This window comes from Lepisosteus platostomus, chromosome 3 (assembly GCF_059453375.1).
Source record: "Lepisosteus platostomus isolate fLepPlt1 chromosome 3, fLepPlt1.hap1, whole genome shotgun sequence".
Taxonomy (NCBI): domain Eukaryota; kingdom Metazoa; phylum Chordata; class Actinopteri; order Semionotiformes; family Lepisosteidae; genus Lepisosteus; species Lepisosteus platostomus.
This window is the reverse complement of record NC_142613.1, coordinates 690,115-715,306: the sequence shown is the minus strand read 5'-3', so window position 1 is coordinate 715,306 and position 25,192 is coordinate 690,115. Positions and strand designations below refer to the sequence as shown.

The window sequence follows — 25,192 nt, the reverse complement described above, 5'->3', positions numbered from 1 at the left end:
TGTCATTAGACTGTTTCTAATTGAGTCTCCATTGAAATTTTTCTTACTTCTCTCTCTTGGCCTTTTTAATATGCGTTCATCCTGGGCTTGCAATTAATAATATTACATTTCTCCAGCTGGAACCTGATCTCTATTGATCATATTAGAAAGTATTTTTTCAAGTATCAAATGTTTAATCCTCTGCTTTCTAACCTTGGACTTCCTGTGTTGTGTATTTGTGGCCGAGTGCCGTTCCACTGTTTCCAGTATTCCTGGACTGATTGCACAGTCCTGTCCCAGTCTACTGCTCTTCAGCTCATCGTCAATCCTGCATCATTTCCTGAAATAGAGCCCAGTTAGGGACAGATACGTCTAATAACTACAAGCCGCTATAAGGTATAGGAATCACTTCTTTAAAAATGTTGTACTCATTAGAATGCAACAGCTGTGTTCCTAAAACCAAATGCAAAACTAAAAAAAAAAACATCTGAGGAAAATCTAGAAAGTGGTTTCATTAGAGCTGTACAGTAATCCGTATAAAACTGGGAGACTAGGAAAGGATTGGAAATAACAATGAGCACATCGCACATTTGTCTAGATGAAATACAGCGTAGGCCAACTTTTAAACAAATGAAACAGAACCATAAACAACAAGAATGTACTGAAGGTTTCAGACACAGTGCTGAGTTCCTGACACAAAGAACAGAGATATTTACAGGAACAGAGCACATTCAGCCCCCGGACTAGAAATCTATGATCTAGAAGGAGTCCGAGGTTATTCAAACACTTGTAATTTCTGTGGAACTGGGTGGTGCTTGCAGCAGGGAGAGGATATAATAATAATAATAATTATAATAAATGCTCACACTTATATAGCGCTTTTCTGGACACTCCACTCAAAGCACTTTACAGGTAATGAGGACTCCCCTCCACCACCACCAGTGTGCAGCCCCACCTGGATGATGCAACGACAGCCATAGTGCAGGGCATCAGTGGGGATGAGAGCAGAGTAATGTAGCCGATTCATAGAGGGGGATTATTAGGAGGCCATGACTGGTAAGCGCCAATGGGAAATTTGGCCAGGACGCCAGGGTAACACCCCTACTCTTTTCGAGAAACGAGCACAGTTCAGAGCCGGGTCAAGGCAGTGTCTCAAAGCCCAGGTCCAGGGAAGCAGTCCAAGAGCACGAGGATGGTCAGAGTTGAGAGTCCAAAGAGAAACCCAGACTAAACGGGAATGAGGCTGTGGCTGAGAGCTGAGCTCTGTGACGGAGGAAGAGGGGGCTGAAGTGATCGCTCACAGGCGAAACGAGCTTCCCGTCCGCGCCAGCCAGCCCGACTGACCAGAGGAAGAGGTGTGACCGGCTCCTGCAGTACAACTCGGCACTCTGCAGGTCGCGCGAGGACAGGCGGGACTGACCGGTGACCACCTCACCTGGCCAGAGCTGGGCTGCCTCTCCGCAGCGGGCTGAGTGCCCTGCGCGTCTCTGGCCCCGGGTCAGGGCTCCTGAGCGAAAGGAGCTTGTGATTTCACTCTCGGTTCTGAGGAAGTGCCTGGTGTGTACATGAAAGGAATTTCACTTTCAACTGCTGTGATTCTATCTCTTTGGAATGTCTGTTGGTGAAACAGTTTCCAGTAAAAAAGGGTGGGTCGGAGGAATTATTGTGGAAATAAGATCTCCATTTGAAAGAGCTTTGATTGAGTGCAGATGTTCTTTCATTGAATTGAGCTCCTAAGCCGGCCTGCCAGTGAACCAGGCTCGGACACCCTCTGATGTCAGGAGAGGTTCATGACTTCTGCAGTTCCTGTTTCATTGTTAATGGCTTTGAGGTTTTGTACGCTGGAATATTTTAAGTGACAATGTCTGGAAAAGTCAATATCCAGAATTTTAGTGAATTATAGTCTTCCCACACTGAACTATGACAGTGTTGTGAGACAGTAAATGTTTAAAGGCCAGTAAGGACATTTCAAAACTGCATTCAGTTTCATATCCTGATAACTGTGGGAAATACAGTTCATCATCCTGCTGTAAGGTAAATTTCACAGTTACACCTGCTTGGTCCTCAGACACACAGCGCCCCCTGTGGCTCCCCGGCTGTCAGTGTGGGACACTCCTCTCCTCCAGTCATTGCTGGTCCTCGCACAGCGCCCCCTGTGGTGTGAGAGGAAGGTGGGCCAATCGGATTACTCTCCCTCTCCCCTGTGTGCGGTCACAGGGTTCAAACAACAGCACCAGGGCTGTGTCCACAGTTTTACAAGAAAGTGCATGTGTGTAATTGTAATATGTCTTTGTGCTCTTATCTAGCAATTGAAAAAAAATGCTAACGCAACTTAAAAATCCTGATCTTCAGATAAACTGTGTTTCTTTTATGGTTCCAGCAGTGTTAGGGTGTAGTGCACTCTTCAGTAATATACTTGGTGAGGTACAGGTATTTTCAAGAAACATGTGCGACACTGGGGACAGTGGTCACTGCCACTGTCCCACTGTCCTGCAATGTGTAGGTCATGCCAGAGGTAGAGGTGGACCTGGCCTGACCGTGCCCTGATCTTGCTGACCAAGGAGTGCGAGAATAGAAGCGTCTTCCCTGAACTGCTGTAGGTCTTCTTCCACTTGATTCTTCACTGATTTCGGCCAAGGAGACGTGGCAGAGCCGGGAGGGTAGGGGTCTCCGAGCGCGACAGTTTTCCCCACATATTTCTGGGAAACGGGCAGAATCCAGCCTCCCCACGGAACACCCTGATGTGACGGTTCCAGACTTGTGTCCATTCCTCTCTTCTCTGGAGAATCTCATCCCGTGTCCCTTATCTCTTGACACGTCCGATATCTCACAGCTCAGGCAGGGCGGGCTGTGGGCGCGTCGCGTTACCAGGCAAAATCTCCCGATCTGTGACAAAACTCTGGAGGCAGTGGTAAGAGGCCTAGAGAGGTGTGGCTCTGAGCACTTGCCTGACTTCTGTTTTCTTGTGCTCAAAAGCAATAGAACAGTAGCTGAACAACATACTCTTGTTAATTAAATGTATTTGGAAAGTGTGAGTGTCTGATTCAATTATCATCCTTTTGTAGCAATAGAGCTGCGTAGCTCAATGCCCGACCTACCGACTGGCTGTAGAAGTGGTTTGAAGCAGCTGTAGGTGAAGGATAGCAAACTGGAAGATCGAGGAGCTGAATATCACTTTAAGAGTAAAAATGAGTAAATGTTTTGATGTGACTTATGAAATAGCTGGTCAGATTGCGCCAGTGAGCAATTTGTGTGTATTAAAGAATTTTGACATTTTATTGTTTTGGAATTGTGTTGCATGTGCAATAATTTCGACAACTGCAGCACACGAGGTGGTTGAAACAGGCTGACGAGACCAGTTCCCTGGAAGCAGTCTGAGGAAGCCCGGGTGCTTTTCTGTGCAGTGAGAGCTGTAGGACAGCCCCTTCACACAGTACCATACAGCCCCTGCCTTCTCTCTGCTCCACAGCTCCTCTCATCAGCTGCCCAGGAGCTCACTGTTTTCCAGGCCTGAGTTTGTCTGTGTGCAGTGGGCAGGCTGCCAGAGCTGTGGTGACACTTCTAGTCATAGTGGGATCGCGGGGGTCCGGGGCAGATCCCCTGGTGGAGCGGTTTTGCCACCAGCAACCAGGAACCCTGGACTCCAGTGGGCTCATCCTGCCCTGCTCTGTTCCAGATCCTACTCTAGTCCCCACACAGGTGTGGAAAGACACAGCGTGACGCCAGCAGACCGCGTCGCTGTCGGCGTGCAAGTTTATTTCCTGCGCCTCGCAACAAGCAGGGTAACGAGGTGACCTCCAGCCTGACTCTGGGGGTACTTCTGTCAGCCTGACTCTGGGGGTACTTCTGTCCCCCTGACTTTGGGGGTACTTCCTCCAGTACTTCCTGCCGGCTTCCCCTGTCCAGCAGGTGTAGAGTCTCTGTTCCTCCTTCCTCGTATTACTGCGTTTTCCAAGTACTTTGGCTCAGTCGCTCTGAAAATGCCACGAGGTGTGATTCAGAGCTGACCGGAGAGAATCCGGGAGACACGCAAGCAGAGCGGATTTCACATTTCACCCCAAAATTCTGGAGAACCTGTGACTGGGTCCCCATGGTTCTGTTCCAGGTGACCTGTCGGCGGCTCTGTCCGTAGTCCCCTCAGTGTGGTCCCGGCCGCAGGGCAGGGGTGTGCCGGTGGCCAGGGCGGGGCTGTGCAGACTGCTGAGACTAACACGGCTCTCGTTTGACAGGAGGACCTCCATTTCGGGGAACTGGAAAACCAACACGGGCTCCGCCATGCTGGAACAGGTGGCCATGTCGGACAGGTGAGGCTGCTTCCTGCTTCCTGCTGCTCGGCCGCGATCGCGAGAGCCTGCACACGCCCCGCGAGAGGAGGCAGAGCTGACCGACTGTCCGCCCGCTTTAGGAGGAGCCCCCAGATCCGACACCTGTGGGGGCTTTGAGCAGGGAGGCGAGTCAGGGCTGCAGCAGTGGGGCGCCCCGACCAGCCGTGAGGCATGAACAGGGGCGCCCAGCTTTCCTCCGGGAACCCCTGAAACAGCTGCCCGTCCTGGCCTGTGAGCCTGCGTTGTGGGGGTTCAGCCACAGTTTGTGGGTGTGCAAACTGCTTAATACTGCACTCTGGACTCCTGCACACGTGGCAGGCGGAGAATAAGTGCGAAGCCCGACGGGTGAAGGGTGGGGTTTCCCCGGTGAGCCTGCGCACTGCGGGCGGCGTTCTCACCTGGCCTCGCTGTTGCAGGTACCGGCTGTGGGTGGACTCCTGCTCGGAGATCTTCGGGGGGCTGGACATATGCGCGGTAGAAGCCCTTCATGGCAAAGACGGCAAGGATTACATCATCGAGGTGAGAGGCTCATCTTCACAGCGCGCTACGCTTATCCTCCTGTCTCACGCCTGCTTCATCTCTTGTTGGTCTCACACCTGCCTTTTTTGACTGAAGGTCTAAAATCTTGGTCCTGAAGAGACAAAGCCCTGCAGGGGGGCTTTAAACAGGCAGTAAGCAGAGACCTGCAGAGCTGAGTTTGGGTCAGACAGCGAGAGACACTGGCGGTGTGCAGCAGGTGCAGCCGGAGTCGGACTGTCTGCCCTGCGGGCCGGCTGTCAGGTTGTGACCGGGCGCCCTGCCCCTCTCTCCAGGTGGTGGGCTGCTCCATGCCCCTGATCGGAGAGCACCAGGATGAAGACCGCGCCCTCATCGCTGACCTCGTCCTCAACAAGATGAACCAGACCGTGTCCAGGACCCCCATCCCCTCGCCCCTGCGCCCCACGGCTGCCGCGCAGCCTGCCCAGGTACCGCGCCCTTGCCAGGCCCCGTGCCGCCCGCTCTCTGGAGAAAGCTCTGCGCTCACTCGGCTCTTGACCCCCGGCTCTCCCTGTGCTGTACCTCCACAGCCCCCCGTGCCGCAGGCGGTCTCCCCACAGCCCGCGCAGGCACAGCCACGGCCCGCCCCGGGTCCCCAGACAGGACCCCCAGCTCAGCAGCGCCCAGCGCCACAAGGTGAGCAGCGACACTGACTCGCACCCGTGTGCAGGAAGACGGGGGCCGCAGGGCAGGAGCCAGCAGCTCGCAGCTGGCGGCTGGGATATAAGGCTCAGGAGGGCAGAGCAGGGCAAGAGTGTCCAAACCAAGAGGGATCTGGCCGGGAGGAGTGCGCAGCTCAAGGGACTGAAAGATTGTCGATTGTGAACCAGACTTCTCTGGCCAGACCCGCAAGAGGATGACTGTAGCGATGCATATAGTGCCTTTCCAGAGAGATTTGCACAGTGGGGTTAGAGTACAGCACATTACATGATCAGTGCAAGAGGTAGTCACGTTTCACAGTAAAAGCTGAAATCACTAAGGTCAGCCACCCAAAATCAGGTAGGCAGCTGCGGCTGCAAAGGAGCAAGTAAAGGTTTATTTCATGCTGAAAAGAGAAGAAAAGAAACAGAATGTTTCGGCTGTGGAGCCTTCTTCAGCTGTGTTTCTTTTCTTCTGTTTTCAGCATGGAATACACCTTGATTTGTTCCTTTGCAGCCAAAATCGATGAGTGTCAAAATGAGAGTTATTGGTTAAACAGGTAGAGCTGAAGTTCATGTACAAAACAGAACAGTATTCATACCATTAATACTCCATATGTCACCGTACAATGTAAGATGTACAATAGTGCACCAGATAATACAGCACACCACAGCACAGTCCTACAGTTTAATGCTGGACGCTAGTTCCCTCCGTCCTCTCTGAACATCTCCCTTCCCTCTGGAGCAGAGAGCCGGGTGGTCTGGAGCTCTGGACAGTCAGCCGTGCTCCTCACAGGGACAGGGGCAGGGGCATGATTTCAGGGATGCAGGTTGTTCTTATCTTTGTGGATTTGGGATAGGGGAGCAGAAAGGGGGTCTCTGTGTCCGCTGTCCGCGAGTCTCCCTGAGGACTGGACGGCTCTCGCTGGGCTGTACAGCGCCATCTTGTGTTGCTGGGGGGTAATGACAGCGAAAGAGGCAGCAACACTGCCGCTGACTCTGAAGATGGGGATCACAGGCAACTTATCAATCAGTTCAGCGGTTCATCTGTTTGATTGGCCCCCAGTGCTGAACGGTACTCAGACTTCCGGCCCAGATCATCTCTCATTCACTCAACTTGACAAATCACCTGCTTTAATTGATCACAGTGAAACGGGGGGGCGGGGGCCCCTTGCTGTACTCAGAGCTGTCCCCCAGACCCTGGGGGCCGAGCTCCAGCTCCAGGGGAGCTGTGGGGCCTGGAGGAGCGCGCTGGGCTGGGAGTCTGGGAACGCAGCTGAACGTTCGCTCAGTAATGATGAGACAGCGATTCCTCCGCCAGCCGCGTAATTACAGACCGGCTCACGCTCTCCTCCCTCCTCTCCCGCTGTCCCACAGGCGGCCCCCCGCAGCCTCCCCCGGGAGCCCAGGCCGCCCGCCAGGGGCCCCCCTCCCAGCAGCGCCCCCCGCCGCAGGGCCAGCCCCTGCAGGGCCTCAACCAGCCGGCCGCCGCGCCGCACCGCGCGCCCAGCCCCAGCTCGCAGCAGCCTCCGCGGCAGGCCAGCCCGGGGGGCCCGGGGGGCCCGGGGGGCCCGGGGGGGCCGGCGGGGGCGCAGCAGCGCCAGCCCGGCCAGGGGGCCCAGCAGCCCCCCCCGCAGCAGCGCCCCCCCTCGGGCCAGGGCTCGCCCCAGAGGAGCCAGGGGGGGTCGCCCCAGACGCAGCGCCAGCAGCCCCCCCCACAGCAGCAGCAGCAGCAGCAGAGACCTGCGGGGGCGCCAGGGCCGAAGCCAGGGGGTGGGCAGCCCCAGCAGAGACCCCCGCAGCAGCGCCAGCAGGGCCAGTCCACCCGGCAGCCGGGCCAGGGGGGCCCCCAGCCCCCCCAGCAGCAGCAGAGGCCTCCCCCCCAGCAGGGGCCCCCTCCCCAGCAGGGCCGGCCCGTGGCCCCCACCACCCAGCAGCCCCGGGCCTCCGCCCAGGGCCAGGGGGGCCCGCTGGGGCTGGCCGGGCCCGGAGGGCGACCCCCCATGCAGCAGAAGCCACAACCCCCCCAGAAGCCCAGCCAGGACCACCCCAGCATGGGCATGGGCGGACCCCCGCAGCTGAAGTAAGACACTCCTTTCGCTCGTCTCCTCTCCTCTCCGTCTCCTCTCCGTCTCCGTCTCCGTCTCCTCTCCGTCTCCGTCTCCTCTCCGTCTCCGTCTCCTCTCTGTCTCCGTGTCCCTGGGCCTGGATGCACAATCGGCAGTAACAGCGCCAGACCGGGGTACACCACACAGCACTTCCTCAAGGGGGCGCTCAGCCGGTCCTGCACAGCTGACCAGCAGGTCACAGGCAGGCCGGAGTGAGGTCAGCAGCCCCTTACAGGAGACCGTGTGGGGGCAGGTAGTGACCAGTAGTCTGGTCCTCACGCGTCCCCCTCGAGAGTTAAACACCCAGGGCAGGGCAATCGACCTCTCAATTCTTTCATATTTGATTTGTTTCCAGACGGCAATATGTAGCATAGTGCTGCAGTCCTAACAGGAAATATGCGGCTCTGACGCTGTACTAAAGGTTGTGCCTCCAGGCCCATGAGTCTCGTCTCTATTGTGGTTAAATTATCCTTGGCAGAATACTAAAATTACTGCACTGAGACCAAGGCAAGGGTTTCTTTAGACACAGAAAAGAATTACGTAAAGGCACAGATTCAATGCCAAGTCATGTGGGGTCTTTTCTTTTTAAGAATGTGGAAAAATAAAAATGAAATGAATGGGTGGATTGCGATCAAGGTAAGGCTCTTTTGCTTGTGATACTGGGGGGTCACTGCCATGCGAGTCAGACTGACAGCACGCTCCACCAGAACGGGTTCTGGCTCCTCGCACTGACATGCTCGTGTAGCATCACTTCGGGCTGCAGTCGCGCAGAAGTTTAAACTCTGGGCCTCTCTCGGTGAGCGTCACTGTGGAGCTCTTTAGACAGGGCACAGAGTCCTGCAGAGGACAGCAGGGGGACCACACAATGACGGGACACATTCTGACCGGCAGTCTGGGGGAGTGGAGCTCTAATATGGGTTTGAAACTGGTTTTCTCTTTTACGATAAAAATCTGTTTATGAACACAGGGTGGAGAGGGTACAGAGTATATATCATACAGAGCTGTTTCCTGGGTTAAACATTTAATTTTCTACTTGTGATTTCAAATTCTTGACAGAACATTTGCATTTTCTGCTCACGAATATCAGAATGTGTTTCGTAGAACAGAAGTCACAGTCAGTTTCAAGACTTCTTTAACATCGCCAATATGAGAGTCTAAGCTTTTATGTGCCATTCATGTGCCACATCGCGAATCGCCCAAAACAAAGGAGAACCCTGAAAAGAGGAAGTGTAAAGCCTGGCTGACCTCTCCTGGAGTTCAGGAGGTCACCGCCGGCCCGTGACCCTCAGCTGCATCTCCGCTGTGGCAGGCCCGTCACGTGCAGTGGTCTTGCCCAACGCGGCTCTGCGGACCAGGGCGGCCAGCTGACGAGGTGTTGCCCAACCGGGCGTGAGCAGGAAACCCCGGGCAGGGCACGGGCGCAGGGTGTTGCATCAGGGGTGCGTGGGCAGCACGGTCACGTCCTGTTCCTTATCACCTCCATCGAGCGAAGAGCCGGCCGGGCTGGGACAGCTGTGCATGAGTGCGACTCGCCTTGTGCACAGTGGCGCAGTCGTGCGCATGTAGCCTCTCCTCCCACCCTTCTGTCTGTCTCCATCTCTCCCACATACACAGAAATATGTGAGCTCCCCCCAGAAACACACGGCTCCCCGAACCTCCCGTAACCACAGTGGGAAAGTCTGCCTCCTATAGGTCTCCCAGCGCCATTTCCACAACTGCAGCTCCCTTCCCCTGAGTGTGCTGTGTGTCAGTGCAGACCGGCCCTCTGCGGGGCCTTAGTCTTATTGAATAAGGTGCAAGAGCAGTAAATCTTATTAAAAACCACCCCACCCCACCCCCGCGCCCTCAGAGAGGAGGTCAGGTGGGTGGCCTTTCGTCACTCCCCTGCCTCAGCCCCCCCACTCCCGGGTCTCTGCATGACTTTAATAGTCTTTTCCTCTCCTCTATCACCATTCTCCTCTCTTGTAGCAAATCCCAGTCTCTTACCAATGCCTTCAACATTCCAGAAACTTCAGCGGCGCCCCGTTCCAGCCTTAGCCAGGACGAGGTGAAGGCCGAGACCATCCGCAACCTGCGCAAGTCCTTCGCCAGCCTCTTTTCAGACTGAGCCAACCAGAACCCCGACACCCCTCCCCCCCCACCCTGGGGACTCTCGGACTCCACTTCCAGTCACCCTGACAACACAGCCTGATCCCCGGACTCCTGCTCCTCCCCCGCCCCGGCACCTGGAGACGAGTGGGAGACCCGAACCCAGGGAGCCCTCCGCGAGGAGGAAGCCACCTGCACGCCCACGCCCCTCAGCTCCCCGTCCGTCTCTCTGGATTCTCCTGAAGAGGGCGCCACACACGCTGCGCTCCGAACACAAGCATGTTTTCGTCCTGTTCATTTGCATGTCCGCGGTGTGTGGAATCGCTCTGCCCTCCATCTGACCTGGACAGACAGTGCTGGTGCTCCTGGCCCCATCAGCCATCCTGTCAGCCAATGGCCTTGCAGAACCCTCCCCGTCAGGCATCCTGTCAGCCAATGGCCTTGCAGAACCCTCCCCGTCAGGCATCCTGTCAGCCAGTGGCCTTGCAGCACCCTCCCCTCAGGTGCACAGTCAGCTCTGCAAGCAGGAACGTCTTTGTTTCTGTAATGGAAACAGCACCCATGTACTTTACAGAAAACCTTCACGTGTCTTTTCAAGAGAAGATGCCCATGAAACCATTACCCTGCTGGGTGTAGATAACTTCCTGATCTTGCAAAAATGTACCTGCAGTTTATAACAAAGGCCTGGCTTTCTTCTTCAGTCCCCACCTATCGCTGATTTCCCAGTGGAGAGATCCCCCTTTGGGAATCGATAGGGACCGATGCCTCCTGCCCGCACTGTTCCAATCCGATCAGTATGGATGTCCGCTGTCCTGCAGCTCTGTGTGGCGGGATTCCTCAGGCCTGATGCGGGGGTCTCACCGTGGCCGGTTGAGAGGCCTAGTTTGCCTTTGATCTGAAACCTCCCTTGAGTGTCAGTGGCTGAACAGGACTGAGCCTGACGTTCTCAGTCACAGCCGCAGCACTGTCTGTCCCCAGAAGAGCAGGGCCCCACGCCCCATGCGGCGGGCCGTAACCTCGTCGTCACACTCAGTGGTTCCTGTAGAACGTCTGTGTTGTTACTGTGGATATAGTGTTGCTGCTCCCACTTCCTCCCTCCTCCCCAGTCTCTCCCCGTTTCTCTTCAGATCCGAGCCCTGAAACTGGAGTTCAGCCCCTGAAACTGGAAAAGCCAGCTTGTGTGTTTGTCTCAGGGATACCCCGGACTGGGTAGCTTGTTTCCTCCCTCGTCTTATTCATGCAGTAGTCCTCCTGGGCCACAGGGGGTGGTGTGGAGAATACTGGAAGGGCCTTTGCTGGCTCAGCACTCAGGATCTGCAGGAAATGTCCGGCAGGACTGGAAATGTGGTCTGATGGAAACTCCTAGCAGATTTTAACACAGTCTCTCGTACCTCTCTCCTACCTGTCGGAGGGCTATGGCTTTGGCTTGTGCCGAATGGGTGCCGTATGAAGGACCTGTTCCAGCCTGGGTGAGGGCATGAAAGTGCATACGCCATTCCAGTCCAACCACTGCTCCAGCGAGAGCCGGTTTCTCATGCAGAAGATACCATCTTTTCTCTGCTTCCTGCCAAGGTTGAGCATACTGGTTACAGCTGGTAATTAATACATTTCTTGTAAAATATACACAAATTCTGTCAAGACTGGAAGGAAAGGCAGCCTTACGACAGTACAGTCGGTGTACTGGTTTTCAAACCCAGCCATCTTTAACAGCTGAGCAGGAAATCAGTGACTGACCATGCTCTGATTGGCTAGGGTCTCTAACTGGCCACACTCTGATTGGCTACTGTTTCTTAATGGCCACTCTCTGATTGGCTAGTGTCTCCAGTTTTAGGGCTCCCTGAACTATGCCAAGTATGTTATCCCCAGTCCCACCCCCCCTCCCCGGGCCCCTTGTGGCCTGTTGTAGAAGTTACTCCAGCTTCACTCTCGTGTCTCGGTTAACCCTGCCCATCCTTGCCAGCCCAGCCCGTAGTAACCAGCTCTTCCCTTCTCCTTGGGGCCAGAATTGGCATCAACACAGATGGACCCCCAGTCTGCAGTTTGGTGGTGTTTACTGTGTACTGGTCTGAAATCGATCTTCAACTCAATTGGCTCACTGTCCGTATCATTATAACGCTAATTGACCAGGCCTGCAAAAGTTAAATCCTGAGACTTCTTAAAGACCTGGGCCGAGCTTGGAGAATCACCCAGCATAATCCAAATACCGGTGAGATTCCAGGGGCTAAAGAAACACTGTCCTGACATCTGAAGATCGAAGCAGAAAATGCTTTGATTTTTGTCTTTTGTATTACAGCAGAGAAATTCTTCAAAGCTTTTAGCAAGGTTTAGAAAATCAACTGTCTGCGAAGACCGATCCCAAAGCATTGTGCAACCACAGTGGAGAATCTTCCTTCCTTGTCACAGTTCCTTTTCTTATATCTGATGCTCAGAGAGGACTTTGCAGAATAGGAGCCTTGCGAAATCAGCAGCTGAGGCTGTAGATCTATATGCAAGCGGCACAGTGTTAATGTCATTCCGACAGGTCAGGAGCAGGTCACTGCGCTGCGGGCCTGTCAGTGCCACAGTGGACACAATATGCAATCTAGAAATCTGGGTTTCAATCTTTTTTCTTTTTTTTCTTTAGTGTTTCATTTACATTTGTAGGTGGAACGATTTAGAAAGACATTTAGGTTATATACAGACTCTCCTCTTAAAATCAGACTAAAACACATCCTGGAGCGCTCTTGACATCCGCAGTGCTCTGTGACAGCTGCTGCTCTCTCTGGGAACAGCTGGCACTGCGACAGCAGCCCTCTGCATTTCAAACTCAATTACGGCACTCTGAAAGGACTGCAAGAAACTGTTTCCACGCTTTTCTCAAAATATTTAGTTTTAATATGTTGTCATAAATACAAAAACCTCAGAACTGCAAGGATGGTAGCTGCTTGAGAGCCTGTATGGTTCTCAAATGGGCTGTTGTGGTTTTTGAGTTGTGCGAAGTCCAAACCAGCTCCAAATCCAGAATCCCGATCCAAATACTGAAGAGATTCCAGGGTCTAAAGAAACACTGTCTTGGAATCTGAAGATCAGACCAGAAAATGCTTTGATTTGTCTTTTATATTACAGTAGAGAAATTCTTCAAAGCTTTAATCAAGGTTGAAAAACAGCTCTACGCTAAAACGAATCCTTAAGCACTGTGCAACCACAGTGGAGAAACTCCCTGCGCTGGTCTGACACGAATGGATTCTAATGCAACCTTTTCACATCTCTCGTCCTCCAAGGAGCTGATATTGTCACCGTGCCGCCCCTCTCACCCTGTGGGTTACATGTTTAGATGCTTCTTCAGTCAAATTCTGCCCCCAGCCCCCATGACCCCATGACCCCCCAGAATGCACCTGTGCAGCTGTAAATAAACCCACATCCTTTGTGCATCCAGAGTGATCCCTTGTGAGTAAAGTGCATACACCATGTATAAGTTGTACCGTAAACTGTAAAACCAAATAAAAGTATTGTACAGTTAGTGGTTACTATGATGATGAAATTGTGAAGCTTCTGTCTCTCTTTTAAAAGAAACTTTTATTTTCCCTGTGCCTGTGGTTCTGTCCGTGTGTCGATGAATGCTTGCTGTATATTTTGTACTGTTTTATTTGTTTGTGCTGATTTATGTCGGAGTCTTCTGACGCTTACCAAAACAACTGCAGAAAACACCAGACAAAAGCTGGCTTTGGTTTTTGTCTTCTGCACTGGAAAAATCAAATGTCTTCGCTCGCTGGCTGCTAGGTAGGTACTGTTCCAGTTGGAGAGAGAAAAAAAAACTGTTCAGATTGTGCAAAGTATCCGGATTCTTTCTGGATCCAGATTTCCAAGAACAGGTAGAGGTGTTAACCTCTGTCTTCTTTTCTGGAGCCACCTGGGAATGGTGTGCTCACCTGCTGGATTCCCATAAGGAAATCAGCCATGTAAAGACAGCGGGTAGGCAGGTCTCCCAGCTGGGCTGCTGTTGCACATGAAGGGATCGACACTTGCAGCCTGCAGTGCAGCTACAGAGACTGGACATTGCACAGAAGTGAGAGTGATTTTTACTTAAAACCAACATTCCACTGTTCTTGATAGGGAGTGATAAGTTTTTTTTATATTTATCTTTTCCTTTGAAGATTTACAAAAACGTTTCTTGTCATTGTTTTTTAGTGACTTTAACAAGATGTCTTTATTTTTTTCAGTGTGCTGACTGAGCTCTGAATGTACACCTCTGTAGTGCAATATGCTGTTCTGAATTCTGGAGCTGTTTGTCCTTGACACCCTGTGTATTGTATAAAGCCTATGATTTAAAAAAAAAGTAAAAAAAGAATTAAAAATTAACAGAATTGTAAACCATCACTGAGTTACTGTGACCAAGCTGTTTAGGAAATAATTGTACAAACACGTGTCTTTGATGTGATTGTAGGTGTGACAACTAAATATAAAAAATCTATGATATTATTGTGCTATTGAAATGAAGAGACGATAAATAAAGTCTATAATTATATCTTAAACATGACTAGATCTCTGTTTTCATGTTTCCTGCTTGTCTTGAACATTTTGTGTCTTTCACAAGAAGATGACATTTTTGTGCAAAATTAAAATTCAGAGGCTGAAAAAATCCTTCACTGCGAAGAGGAGGTTTTTTTAACTCCTAGAAGATTTTGCAATCGCTTTTCAATGTTTTTGACTATTGCTTAAAAATGTGATTTTATTAAACAAGTCATAAGCGATAAATCTGAAATTTATTGACTCAAATAAATTAGCGGTAGTTTTTTTAAAAAAGGGACACCTTCCCATACCGGGAGTCGAACCCGGGCCGCCTGGGTGAAAACCAGGAATCCTAACCGCTAGACCATATGGGAAACTGGCGTCAGCTTTTGTTTTGGTGCTGGATTTAATGCCAGTAAACGCGTCAGCACAGGTCAATCCAGCAATTCAGACAGCACCGATGGATGGAATTCTGAGTCAAAATTAGAAATAAGTATATAAACGGAAACATGCAAATATTTATATATGAGTTTGGCTATAAACACGTTGTAATGTATTTAAACAGAGGAGTCCTCAACGCGTTTGCTGTGACGTCAGGCGCACGCCTCGGGGTGGCGCACGCCGCTGATTCGCCGAGCCCCCGGACCAATGGCAGGGCCCGCTACGTCACAGGCTGCCGCCTTGCCAAGAGCGCAGCTGCGCCCTCCCTCTCGCAGCTCCTCGGTAGCTCGCCGTGATCGTATAGTGGTCAGTACTTTGCGTTGTGGCCGCAACAACCCCGGTTCGAATCCGGGTCACGGCAGGTGTAAACCTGGCACGGCAGGGGAGCTCTCTTTTTCTATCATTTATTTTTTAATTTTATTTAAAAATAAAATGTTATATTTAAAAGTATATTTTAAAATTTGAGTATACTCGAAGCAGATATCGAAATAACTGAACACATTTTTGTCTCATGTCACCGTTCACCGCCTTTCTGGCACTGCTTGTTCGGGGCTATAATACAATAGTCCTATTCGTGTACATCTCAGTTTTACAGATATTGTTCTCGGTGTCTCGAATCCAAACAAAGAAGTCCGTATAATGATAAAGTTTATTCTCTTGTTTGCAAACTTTTACATACACACGTGTAGAGTAAAAAAGAATCTTGTAAGCTTTAAAGAATTTTCTAACTCATTCAAGCTATACTGTAAATCACTGAAAATATTAGAAAATAAGCCTGGTGAGTTTTTCTACATAAATGTCTTTTAGCATATAAACTGATTTAATGCAACCAATAACACCGCATGAGCTCTGTACTGTGGACAAAGTTGGCTTTTTTTTTCATTTTTTCGCCTCGTATCATTCGCTTGTTGCTACCTTGTTGTGTCGTGTTGTGATATCTGTATATCGTTATGTATGGCACGAATCGAGCTAATTTTTGTCCTGTGCTATTTTATTATTAACTCATAAGGCGGAAGGCTGTATCAAGGGCGACTACAGTGGATGCAGTTAGAACAGCACAACAGGCTTTGAAAGGGATAAAAAGCAGCCGTGCTCGGGGGCAGTGCGGGAGCCGGGAGCCCGCCGGCAGGGCCTGGGTCGCTCAGCCCAGCCGACGGGGGGCTCAGGGCGGGCTGCTGCTCTTCACGCGTCTGCGAGGCGTCCTACTCGTCTCCTCGGTAGCTCGCCGTGATCGTATAGTGGTCAGTACTTTGCGTTGTGGCCGCAACAACCCCGGTTCGAATCCGGGTCACGGCAGGATTCGAGATCCTTCACGGTGTAGAGGAGCTGCTTTTTATTTTCAACCCCCAATTCGTTTCTGCAATCGCCTTTCAATCTTTTTGACGATTGCTTCAAAATGTGATTTTATTAAACAAGTCATAAGTGATGACTCAAATCTCAAATTTATTTAATCAAATAAATCGGCAAAAAAAAGACACATTCCCATACCGGGAGTCGAACCCGGGCCGCCTGGGTGAAAACCAGGAATCCTAACCGCTAGACCATATGGGACTGTCGTGAGCATGTCGGTTCTGTTGAGTGTTGTGCCATCAGTTCAGTGAAACTCTTCACCGCCTCTGACTGGGCGCACAGGAGCGCTCTTCCATGGTGTCTGTCTGCAGGAAATATATTTGCAATCTTTATTAAAACAGCACCAGAATATTCAGAATATTACGTCTTTAAAAACAAGATAAAAATAAACTCAATTTTATAATCGTGAGGCTTAATCGTTTTTCCCCCGTTTCTTCTTATTTCTTCGGTTTACTTGATATAACATAAAGCTCACAGTAATGTCATTGTCACTCCGTTTTGTTCCCATGAGGCCGCGGACCGGCCGCAGTCAGTTACGCGGCTCGCTATTGGCTGCCGAGACGGGCCAATGAGAGGCGGCGTATGAGCGAGGTCCGGATGCCCATGTGAGGTTGTGCTGCCCGGCTGTGAAGATGGTGAGTGAGCTGTTGGTTAAAATTATCGCTCTGAAAGTTTTGTTTTAACAGCCGGATTGTTTTTGCTCTGTGCTGGGCTCTGACAGAGTGTGGAAATAGAGACGCTTTACGCAGGAGCCGGTACCTAACGTACAACTTAATGAGAGGCGTTCGGAGTTGTAAACAGAGCCTGTAGATGTAGATTACGATAATTTGAGTGGCGGAAAAAAAGTTTTAAAAAATCTCAGAAGTTAATAGGACGCTCTTTTCCGTCCAAGAAGAAAGTAACGCATGAGCCTAACCTAGTTGTGGAAACTGTTGCTGGTTTAGATGCTGCTCAGTTGATTCAAAACCGTTTCCAAACTGACCCAGGTCTATCCTGAGAACCCAGTTCTTTTCTGTAGCGAGTAGAGAATATAGAGTCCAACATTATTACACGTGAAAAAGGACACCTGAAGAAGGCTTCACGGCCGAAACGTTGTGTTCTCTTTCTTCTTTTTTTTCAGCATGGAATAAACCTATTACTTGTTCCTTTGCATTATTACACGTGAGCGATCTGTGCAGTCGACGATGCGGGATTTAAATGATAAACATTTGTCTTTTATCGTTTCAAAACGTGAACGCAAAAGAATGATGAATAGTATGTTAAGATCCGAATCGTTCGTGATGAATGGTGTTTGGGAAGCTGACAGGCTGCTTGAGATGGAGACCAGGATCATGGGAGTGTTTCATCTAAATACCTCCCCCCATGTCTCAAGTGCTTTAGGATCCTTGGTGTTACGAGCCTGGTAGGGGTTTAATAGTCTCCACACAGCATGAAAGGACCGAGGTTTACATCTGTTTGCAGTCGCCACTCTTTCACACTAGAGGGCGCCCGGCGCACAGAAATCATCTATAGCAAGATGGTCTAGAGGAGCAACAGCTCGCCATTCAGCAAACTGATCTCCGCGGCGAGGTCATTTAAAGACTGTTTTTGTCCCAAGAGGGGTTTTTTAGATGAGTTTGTTCTTGGCTGTTGGAAGGCTCTGCCGCTCGTGCTCTCGCGCGTGACGGGTCTCGCGTGACGGAGCCGTGTTGTGTGTGTGTGCAGCTGCGACGCCAGGCCCGGCTGCGGAGGGAGTACCTGTACAGGAAGGAGCTGGAGGACAGGGCGCGCACCATTGATGAGAAGAAGCAGCGGCTGAAGCAGGCGCTGGACGGTGAGACCCTCCGCACGCTGGGATCTTGTCTTCCTCTGCCCTTGACCAACACACGGCGGCCATCGTCCGCTCGCCAGCGTGGGGCCGTGTGGAGATTGGAGTCCTGGAGTCTGAAAATACTTCTCACATGAAATTTGTGTTCATTTCTTTATATCTGAGCACTGCTGAGTGCTGCCGGCAGCCTTCGTCTCTGTGCAGAAGGTTTCCGCTGGTGCTTGGTGCTTCACTCACAGGATGGTATTTAAGAAGCACTGCACACTTTGCATTTCCTTTGCTGACTGACTGCAGAAGGCAAAGTGTGGCTGGTGTCCTTAATTGGGTAGAAAGATGGTTTCTCTTCTGCCTGCTTGTGTCATCTTTTCCTGTGCCTTCGCAGTCCGCAGGAACATCCTGACCGAGTGACTCAAGCTTCTCCCTCGTTGCAGAAAACCGACTGATCCCCACAGAGGTTCGCAAGGAGGCCCTGAAGCTGCAGAAGCTGACCGAGTATGACGATGAAGGGGCAGAAGGTGAGGAGGTGGGGGAGGTGGATTCTGGCGCCCCCTGCTGGGAAAGACGACCTATGCTGTGCCTTTGCCTCTGTGTCCCCGACAGCTGTAAATTGGGCTGGTTGGTTGGGCAGTTATTGTGCTGCTGTCCAGTCCCATGCTTGTTTCATTAATAACTACTTGGCAGCAGTGTTGAGAGTCCTGGACTCATGACTAGAAGGCTGTGGGTTCAAATCGCTCTTGTACTGCTGAGTTACTGACTTTACCCAGATTGCTCAGGTCCAAAATACCCCATGATACAGTTGGGTGCAAATAGAAGTCAATTTGGCTAAAAACATCAGGCAGATGAATTATTAGTACTAGAGCTGCATTGTAATGGAAGAGGATACCTCAGAGTAATACCCCATTGTGTATTGAAAGTTAATAATATATAGCTTAGAATTCTATTTATAAGCATCTTTAGAAGCTCAGGTCTCTGAAATTCCAATGCCTTGGTTCCACGCGAACTAGCCCACTTGACTCATTCTTATTCCTGATGGGCAGTGTTTTTCTGAAAAGTTGCTCTGTAAACTGAGCCTCTGCCCAGTGGTGAACACAATTGAAAACTCGGCCTCCCTCCAGGTGTCAACTCGCACATGGATGACGAGTACAAGTGGGCCGGAGTGGAGGACCCCAAACTCATGATCACCACGTCCCGGGACCCCAGCTCCCGGCTCAAGATGTTTGCCAAGGTTGGTGACGCGATGGAGCCGCGCCGAGCTCATCGCATTCAAACCCGCTGCGCCGCAAAACAGGGGGCTTGTCTGGCGCTGCTGAAATCCAAGCCTCCAGAGCGAGGCGCGCTCGAGAGGGGGGGGGACCCCAGCACCTCTGTGTTTCTGGCGCCATGCGTCAAGCAGTGACTGGTGTGCATCGTTGTACCACAGTGGGGGGTGTTGTCTCTCTCTGAGGGGCTCTGCGGAGGTGTGACTGCTCACCCTGCCCTGTGCCCCTGCAGGAGATGAAGCTGATCTTCCCCGGCGCCCAGCGGATGAACAGGGGAAACCACGAGGTGGTGACGCTGGTGAAGGCCTGCAGGGCCAACGAGGTCACCGACCTGGTCATCCTGCACGAGACCCGGGGGCAGCCAGGTAGGCGTCGCGGGGGGGGGGGGGCAGTGTTGCCCCAGAGGACCTGGAAGCTGCAGGCTGGTTCCGGTACGGCGCGGGGTGCTGCTGCACGCCTCCCCCGGGCCCCAGCTGTCTTACCGCTCATGGTGGAGAGTCGCTGGGGGGAGTTCCTAAGCCTGAGAGCTGTGGCCCCGGTGCCCAGTGTGTGGGCGTGTTTTTATATCAACATCAGCTGCTCGGCCAGCTGTGCTGGAAGTTTTATTAACCGCTTTCTAGCTTCCCCCGTTAAGCAAGTATCTTTCTGAATCGGGTGTGAGCAGCCAGTTTCTTAGATCGCCAGGAGCGCTGTCCCGTCTCCAGTCAGCCACGGAGGCGGCAGGCTTTGCAGCATTGGGTTGTAGCTGTAGTTCCTGTAAAATCACATCGGCCTTTTGAGGTGCAGGTGTCGGAGTCGGTCAGATGTTTTGTTATCCAGGCTCTGGGGGAGAATACAGGTCTTTTTTATAAACATCAGGTTAGTGTGAGTGGAAACATTCCGGCTCTGCTCTGTGCTGAAGATCACTTTAATAATTGAGGATCACATTAGCTTTGCCTGCCCCGGCTGTTTTGTGCGAGCAGCGCAGCCGCTCTGTAGTGGAGTAGGACATGCCTGGACACCCCATGCGTGGGTGGGACTTTCAGAGAGACGCCTCTGCTGTGCAGAGCAGTGGCCACAGGTCTGCTGCCTCCCCCTGGCTGACGTGCCCTCTCTTCTCTCTGTGTGTCTGCGTCAGATGGGATGATCGTGTGCCACCTGCCCTTCGGCCCCACTGCCTACTTCACCCTCTACAACGTGGTGATGAGACACGACATCCCCGACATCGGCACCATGTCCGAGGCCTTCCCCCACCTCATCTTCCACAACTTCACCTCCCGCCTGGGCAAGAGGGTACGGATCCGAAGGCTTGCTTTTAAAGAGTTTGTTAGAGAGCAATTTGCAATCTGCAGTTTCCCTCACGGGATCAATAAAGTATCTATCTAGAGAGAAGTCTGTGACTGAGCTGAATAGTAGTGTTATTAGTTTAATTTTTAATCAGGGCTAAAGTTTTTTCTGTTAAAAAGGTTGTGAGATCATTCAGTGTAGATTTTAAGGTTAAGAACATTTAAAATCAAAGGCTTTGCCCTTTTCAGATGGCAGATTTTTTTGTTGCTAGCTGGCGAGTGCTTGCAGACAGCGTTGTTTCTCTGTTCCTGGAGCTCTGCACGAGTCGCTGTCCCAGCACAGCTGCAGGCCAGACAGGCCTCTGAGGGGACAAGCAAGGACAGAGCTGTGGTCTCAGCCTCGGGTCTCTCTCCACAGGTGTCCGATATCCTCAAGTACCTGTTTCCAGTGCCTAAAGACGAGAGCAGGAGAGTCGTCACCTTCTCCAACCAGGAGGACTACATCTCGTTCAGGTGAGCGCTGTCCCGGGGCCCTGCTCCGGCTGAGAGTGTGGGATTGGCTGGGGAGATTCTGTTTCCATGTGGTGTGGTAGCAAGCTGCAGAACTGAGCGACAGGGAGTGTCCCTTTCTTTTTCAAATGTGTGGATTTGACATGATTCCTCAAGAAAGCCGTTGTCTCTCTCATTGCCTTCACTCTCAGTCTGAGGGAGATCCTGTGGTCAAGACATCACTTCATTAATTATCAAATGAATTTCTACACACACAGAATTTTTCACACCCGAGTGTATGGCGTTTCCTCACCGGGACCTTAGTCCCATCAGGTTAGTCCTCCATAAATGCCCTGTGTTGTGTGGCCTGGGCGTCTCTCACCTGACAGAGTTGCCCTTCTTATGGCCAGTGTTAATCCTGGCTGCTCTGCTTTCCTATTTCTGGTGTCCCTCTCGGAATCCAGGGCAACATCGGGGTCCCCTGTTGACCTCAGTGTTGCCAAGAGAGCACCCAGCCCATTCTTAGTGTCTGAGACCTGGATGGCCAGGAAATCTCTCCCTTTTCCAGTAATGGACAACAGGGTGAAACTGGTATAATTGTGTAACTCCATAATGGTGTAACTGGGCTCCCAGACCTCCAGACACTTCCCAGCTGGCTCCGTGCTGCAGTTTGCCTGGCAGGGCCTTTGAGTCAGTCAGTCTCACCGAGAATACAATCTGCTCCCTGATCTGTCTGATCTAAATAGGCGTTAGTGCCTCTTGAGTTCAGAGCCAGAAGACGTCCATGTCCCTCATGTATAAAGGCGCACGCGTGAAATAATCTCTCGCTTTGTTCTAGGCATCATACGTACAAGAAGACGGACCACAGGAATGTTGACCTGACGGAAGTGGGGCCGAGGTTCGAGTTGAAATGTAAGTTACCCCTCCTTTCAGAAACGTCATCCGGGCTGCCTTCTGCTGGCAGGAAACCTGAGCTCCGATGGGCCCCCTGAGTCCAGGGCCTCCTCTGTAAACGCAGGCCAGAGACCACTGGCTCTGCTCTGGGCTCCGGGATCAGCCTGTGTGCGCTGGTGGGCAGAGTGTGGTATCGAGCTGTTCCAAACAGCAGTCATATAGGTATTTGTAGTGAGAGAGAGCTGTCACTACCCCCACCAGTGTGCAGCCCCACCTGGATGATGCGCCGGTACTCTCTCCACACACCAGCTCTCAGTGATGAGGGGAGCAGAGTGATGAAGCCAGTTCAGAGAGGGGGTTATTAGGAGGCCATGACTGGTGAAGGTCAGGGGGAAATTTGGCCAGGACACCGGGGTAACACCCTTACTCTTTTTGAGAAACACCTGGGATTTTTAATGACCACAGAGAGTCAGGACCTCAATTTTATGTCTCATTTGAAGGACGGCCCCTTCTTTACAGTATAGTGTCCCCATCACTATACCGGGGCATTAGGACCCACATAGACTGCAGGGTGAGCGCCCCCTGCTGGCCCCACTAACAGCTCTCCCAGCAGCAGCCTCAGCCTCAGGAGTCTCCCATCCTGCAATAAACTTGTGCATCAAACACAGACCTCCAGGTTAATAGGCATGCGCCAAATCCTCTGTACCAACGCGCCACTCAAAGGAAGGATCGTTTGCCATTTACAGTTAAGTGGTGATAAAGAGTCCACATCTGCTCCTGGTCATTTGGAAGCTTGTGTGTTCATGGTCACACTCTGCAGCAAGGACCTAACTGCCCTGGCCAGCAGGGGAGCTCAGTTCAAGTTTTACTAGAGTGGAGATCCATGTAAAAATACAGATTATTTTTACCCTTTACCTGTGTTTACTATGCGAACTGCTCAAATCATGTAGTGTAGCAAAGTACCGGTCATGTACCTGGCCTGTTGGTTCTGTGATTGTGAACCGCGTGTGGGAAACAGGGGAGCTGCTGGGCTGAGTTATGCTGGATCAGGCTGAGTTAGGCTGGCGCTGTCTGCCTGCATCCTGTGCGATTCAGCTGAGGCACAAGAGCAGCCTGTCCTGCCCTGTGTCCAGCATGCTTCACGGGCGGGAGACAGAATAACCCTGCAGCCATGTTTGTTCCAGTGTACATGATCAAGCTGGGGACCCTGGAGAACGAGAGCACTGCGGACGTGGAGTGGCGCCTCCACCCCTACACACACACTGCCAAGAAGAGGAAGTTCCTCAGTGTGGAGTAGAGTCCTGGAGCCACAGCCCTGCAGCCGGATCCCGGGAGCCCGTGTCCAGTGTTCAGTGGGAACCAGCCAAATGGACAGCCTGCTCTCTTATAGTCTTACCCTGCACAAACGAAAACTAACATCTGAATTAGCATAAACATCCAGGGAGACATTCTATAGACTTGTATGACTTTCTGTATTGTATGAGAAGAACATCGGATGTGTTTCTCAGTGCTTGATGCTTTCAGCTTATATGTACTTGAGGAGGCTCTTCCTGTAGCCTTTTGACAGGTTATTAAAACTCGTTTAGTTTGACCACTCCTTCCTGCAGGATCGCTCTAGGCTGCGAGACTTGGCTTGTGATCTGTTCTTAAGCACAGAATTGTTAAGCTCTTGGCCATTTGTTTGTGTAATTGTATTATCCAATTGTGAAGGCCATTTGTAACCAGGACTGAGCTTCACGGATGGCACAATTTCTGTGTAAAATATCCTGGTAGGTTAAGTTTAATTAGGACCAAAACCTTCACTCTCAACAGAATTGCATTCTTTTCAATCAGCTTTTTCTGTGTTAATCATGCTCCTGGCAAGAGCATCTTTTCTGCTATTATAAATCTTCTCCCTGGCTGGGTGTTTGTTAACGTTGAAGGTCTTAGTGACAAACAGAAGTCAAAGTAAAGATATCTTGCATTATTTATTTATAGCTGCCATTGGAGCTGTTAAGGTCAGTACTCTTAAAAATCTTCAGTCTTTGGACAATTCTGGCTTGCCCCCATGACCGTGTGATGAAAAGCCAGTGGCCGTTAGGTATCCTCTGGAACTGTGGCTTTGCAGAATGACCAGATGACCAAACAAATTTAGAGGATTGAATTTATTACATGTATTTTCAGAAGTGTATAACTGAATATGAACTGTTTTTACCTACAGCACATGGAGTAATTTTATATAAGGTTTTACCATGATTAAATTCCTTAGTGTTTACACATCTTGCCAAATCACTGTGCAATTCCAGTTTATCAAGGGTTTGACTGAGTGGTTGCTGCTGCACCAGGGCTCCACCCTGCTGTGAACAAACAGGGGTGGAAACTGGTAGCACTCCTGGGAGACAGAGCTCTTTGCCAACTATTACACTTGGTTGTACAAATATATATATATTTTTTTTCATTTAAATGTTATTTGGTCTCTGAATGAAAGTTCTGCTTATCCTAATTCTTAAACCTGAATGAAAGTTCTGCTTATCCTAATTCTTAAACCTGAAGACAAAAACAGTAATTCACCATTTTGTAATGTTTACAAAACTAAACCCAGGAAACATTTTTATTTTTTGGTGAATTACGGATTACATGGCAATCTGTGGAACAGAATAAATTTCCAAAAACAACCAAAATGTAAAAGGTTGTTTTAAATCAATGAGCTGTGCTCTTGTGCTTTTGTGTTGCTTCTGTGGACACAAATCAATACAGCAAATTGAAAACTGAAGAAAACACCTTTTTGTTCAGATCTTGCTGCCTAAACACATACAGTGGCATGAAATCTACTTTCTGTGATTTTCTGTGAGCAACAGCATTGTCATATGAAGTCACAAGCAGTGACTAATGTTAATGTTAATAGCTTAATTATCTTGTGTAATCTGTACTTGGACAATTTCTGGAATTCTCCCATTTCTGGTACGAGTGCAACCAAAAGCAGAAGCAGTCCTGGTGCTCCTTTAAAATGTGAATTATTCTAGATATATTGAGGATGTTATCCTTCTATTTGCATTTCTAGCACCTTCACAATACATCAGTGGTATGGCATTCTGAGGGTAACAGTGGCCAGGATTAGAAAACAAGCGCCAGCATTCAGTGCTGTCTGTAGTACCAAGGGTGTATTCAAGTTCCAGTTTTCATAGTAAGTTGTTAGAAGGTTCAGAAGCTGAATTTGGATGTTTCATTTGTCATGGTTTCCACAATTCTAATTCGATTTCCCTATTACATACACTCTAGGGTTTGAGGACTGTTCTACAGATGAAACTGAACATTTTTAGTTCTGACTGAGGTATTTTTAGAGACAAATGTTCACAATTCTAAAAGGAATTGAGTCACCCAATGACCATCAATCAAAAATTAAACCAGAGAAAAAAAAACATTTGAAACATTTTAGACAGAAGGTCCTGGACTCCCACAAGCGACCCAGCTACATCCGAGATCAATAACCTGGTTTACAAGAAATAATTGAATTACAGCGATGCCCAACCATGCCATGTCTAGCC

At 50.5% G+C, this 25,192-nt stretch overlaps 2 protein-coding genes and 4 non-coding genes across 7 annotated transcripts in view; 4 read left to right on the top strand and 2 right to left on the bottom strand.

The window, feature by feature from the left end:
- Positions 1 to 14,186, top strand: part of syn1 (synapsin I) — a 66,474-nt gene extending 52,288 nt beyond the window's left edge. Inside the window, exons 8-13 of one of the 2 annotated variants that reach the window (XM_088623637.1) lie at positions 4,209 to 4,283; positions 4,721 to 4,823; positions 5,117 to 5,269; positions 5,372 to 5,477; positions 6,857 to 7,562; positions 9,556 to 14,186. In XM_088623637.1, the coding sequence (XP_088479763.1) occupies positions 4,209 to 4,283; positions 4,721 to 4,823; positions 5,117 to 5,269; positions 5,372 to 5,477; positions 6,857 to 7,562; positions 9,556 to 9,694 (1,282 nt within the window). In that variant the 3' untranslated portion in view covers positions 9,695 to 14,186. The remainder of the gene's footprint in view (positions 1 to 4,208; positions 4,284 to 4,720; positions 4,824 to 5,116; positions 5,270 to 5,371; positions 5,478 to 6,856; positions 7,563 to 9,555) is intronic. The other variant, XM_088623638.1, reaches the window with a different exon arrangement.
- Positions 14,187 to 14,465: 279 nt separating this feature from the next.
- On the bottom strand, positions 14,466 to 14,537 carry trnae-uuc (transfer RNA glutamic acid (anticodon UUC)). Its single transcript has one exon. It is a non-coding gene; the product is annotated as a tRNA-Glu (tRNA).
- Positions 14,538 to 14,893: 356 nt separating this feature from the next.
- trnah-gug (transfer RNA histidin (anticodon GUG)) lies at positions 14,894 to 14,965 on the top strand. Its single transcript has one exon. It is a non-coding gene; the product is annotated as a tRNA-His (tRNA).
- An 863-nt stretch (positions 14,966 to 15,828) lies between these two features.
- trnah-gug (transfer RNA histidin (anticodon GUG)) lies at positions 15,829 to 15,900 on the top strand. Its single transcript has one exon. It is a non-coding gene; the product is annotated as a tRNA-His (tRNA).
- A 183-nt stretch (positions 15,901 to 16,083) lies between these two features.
- Positions 16,084 to 16,155, bottom strand: trnae-uuc (transfer RNA glutamic acid (anticodon UUC)). Its single transcript has one exon. It is a non-coding gene; the product is annotated as a tRNA-Glu (tRNA).
- Positions 16,156 to 16,449: 294 nt separating this feature from the next.
- Positions 16,450 to 23,936, top strand: imp4 (IMP U3 small nucleolar ribonucleoprotein 4). The gene is made up of 9 exons (XM_088623636.1): positions 16,450 to 16,589; positions 17,659 to 17,767; positions 18,193 to 18,276; positions 18,877 to 18,986; positions 19,253 to 19,385; positions 20,138 to 20,292; positions 20,704 to 20,798; positions 21,613 to 21,686; positions 22,853 to 23,936. The coding sequence occupies exons 1-9, from the start codon at positions 16,587 to 16,589 to the stop codon at positions 22,963 to 22,965; spliced, it is 876 nt and encodes a 291-aa protein (XP_088479762.1). The 5' UTR covers positions 16,450 to 16,586; the 3' UTR covers positions 22,966 to 23,936.
- Positions 23,937 to 25,192: the final 1,256 nt, after the last annotated feature.

Bases quoted from the DNA above. Each gene is read 5' to 3' on its own strand.
- imp4 (XM_088623636.1), top strand. The intron at 19,386-20,137 runs GTAGGCGTCGCG...TGTCTGCGTCAG, and splicing joins CGAGACCCGGGGGCAGCCAG to ATGGGATGATCGTGTGCCAC. The intron at 20,799-21,612 runs GTGAGCGCTGTC...GCTTTGTTCTAG, and splicing joins GAGGACTACATCTCGTTCAG to GCATCATACGTACAAGAAGA.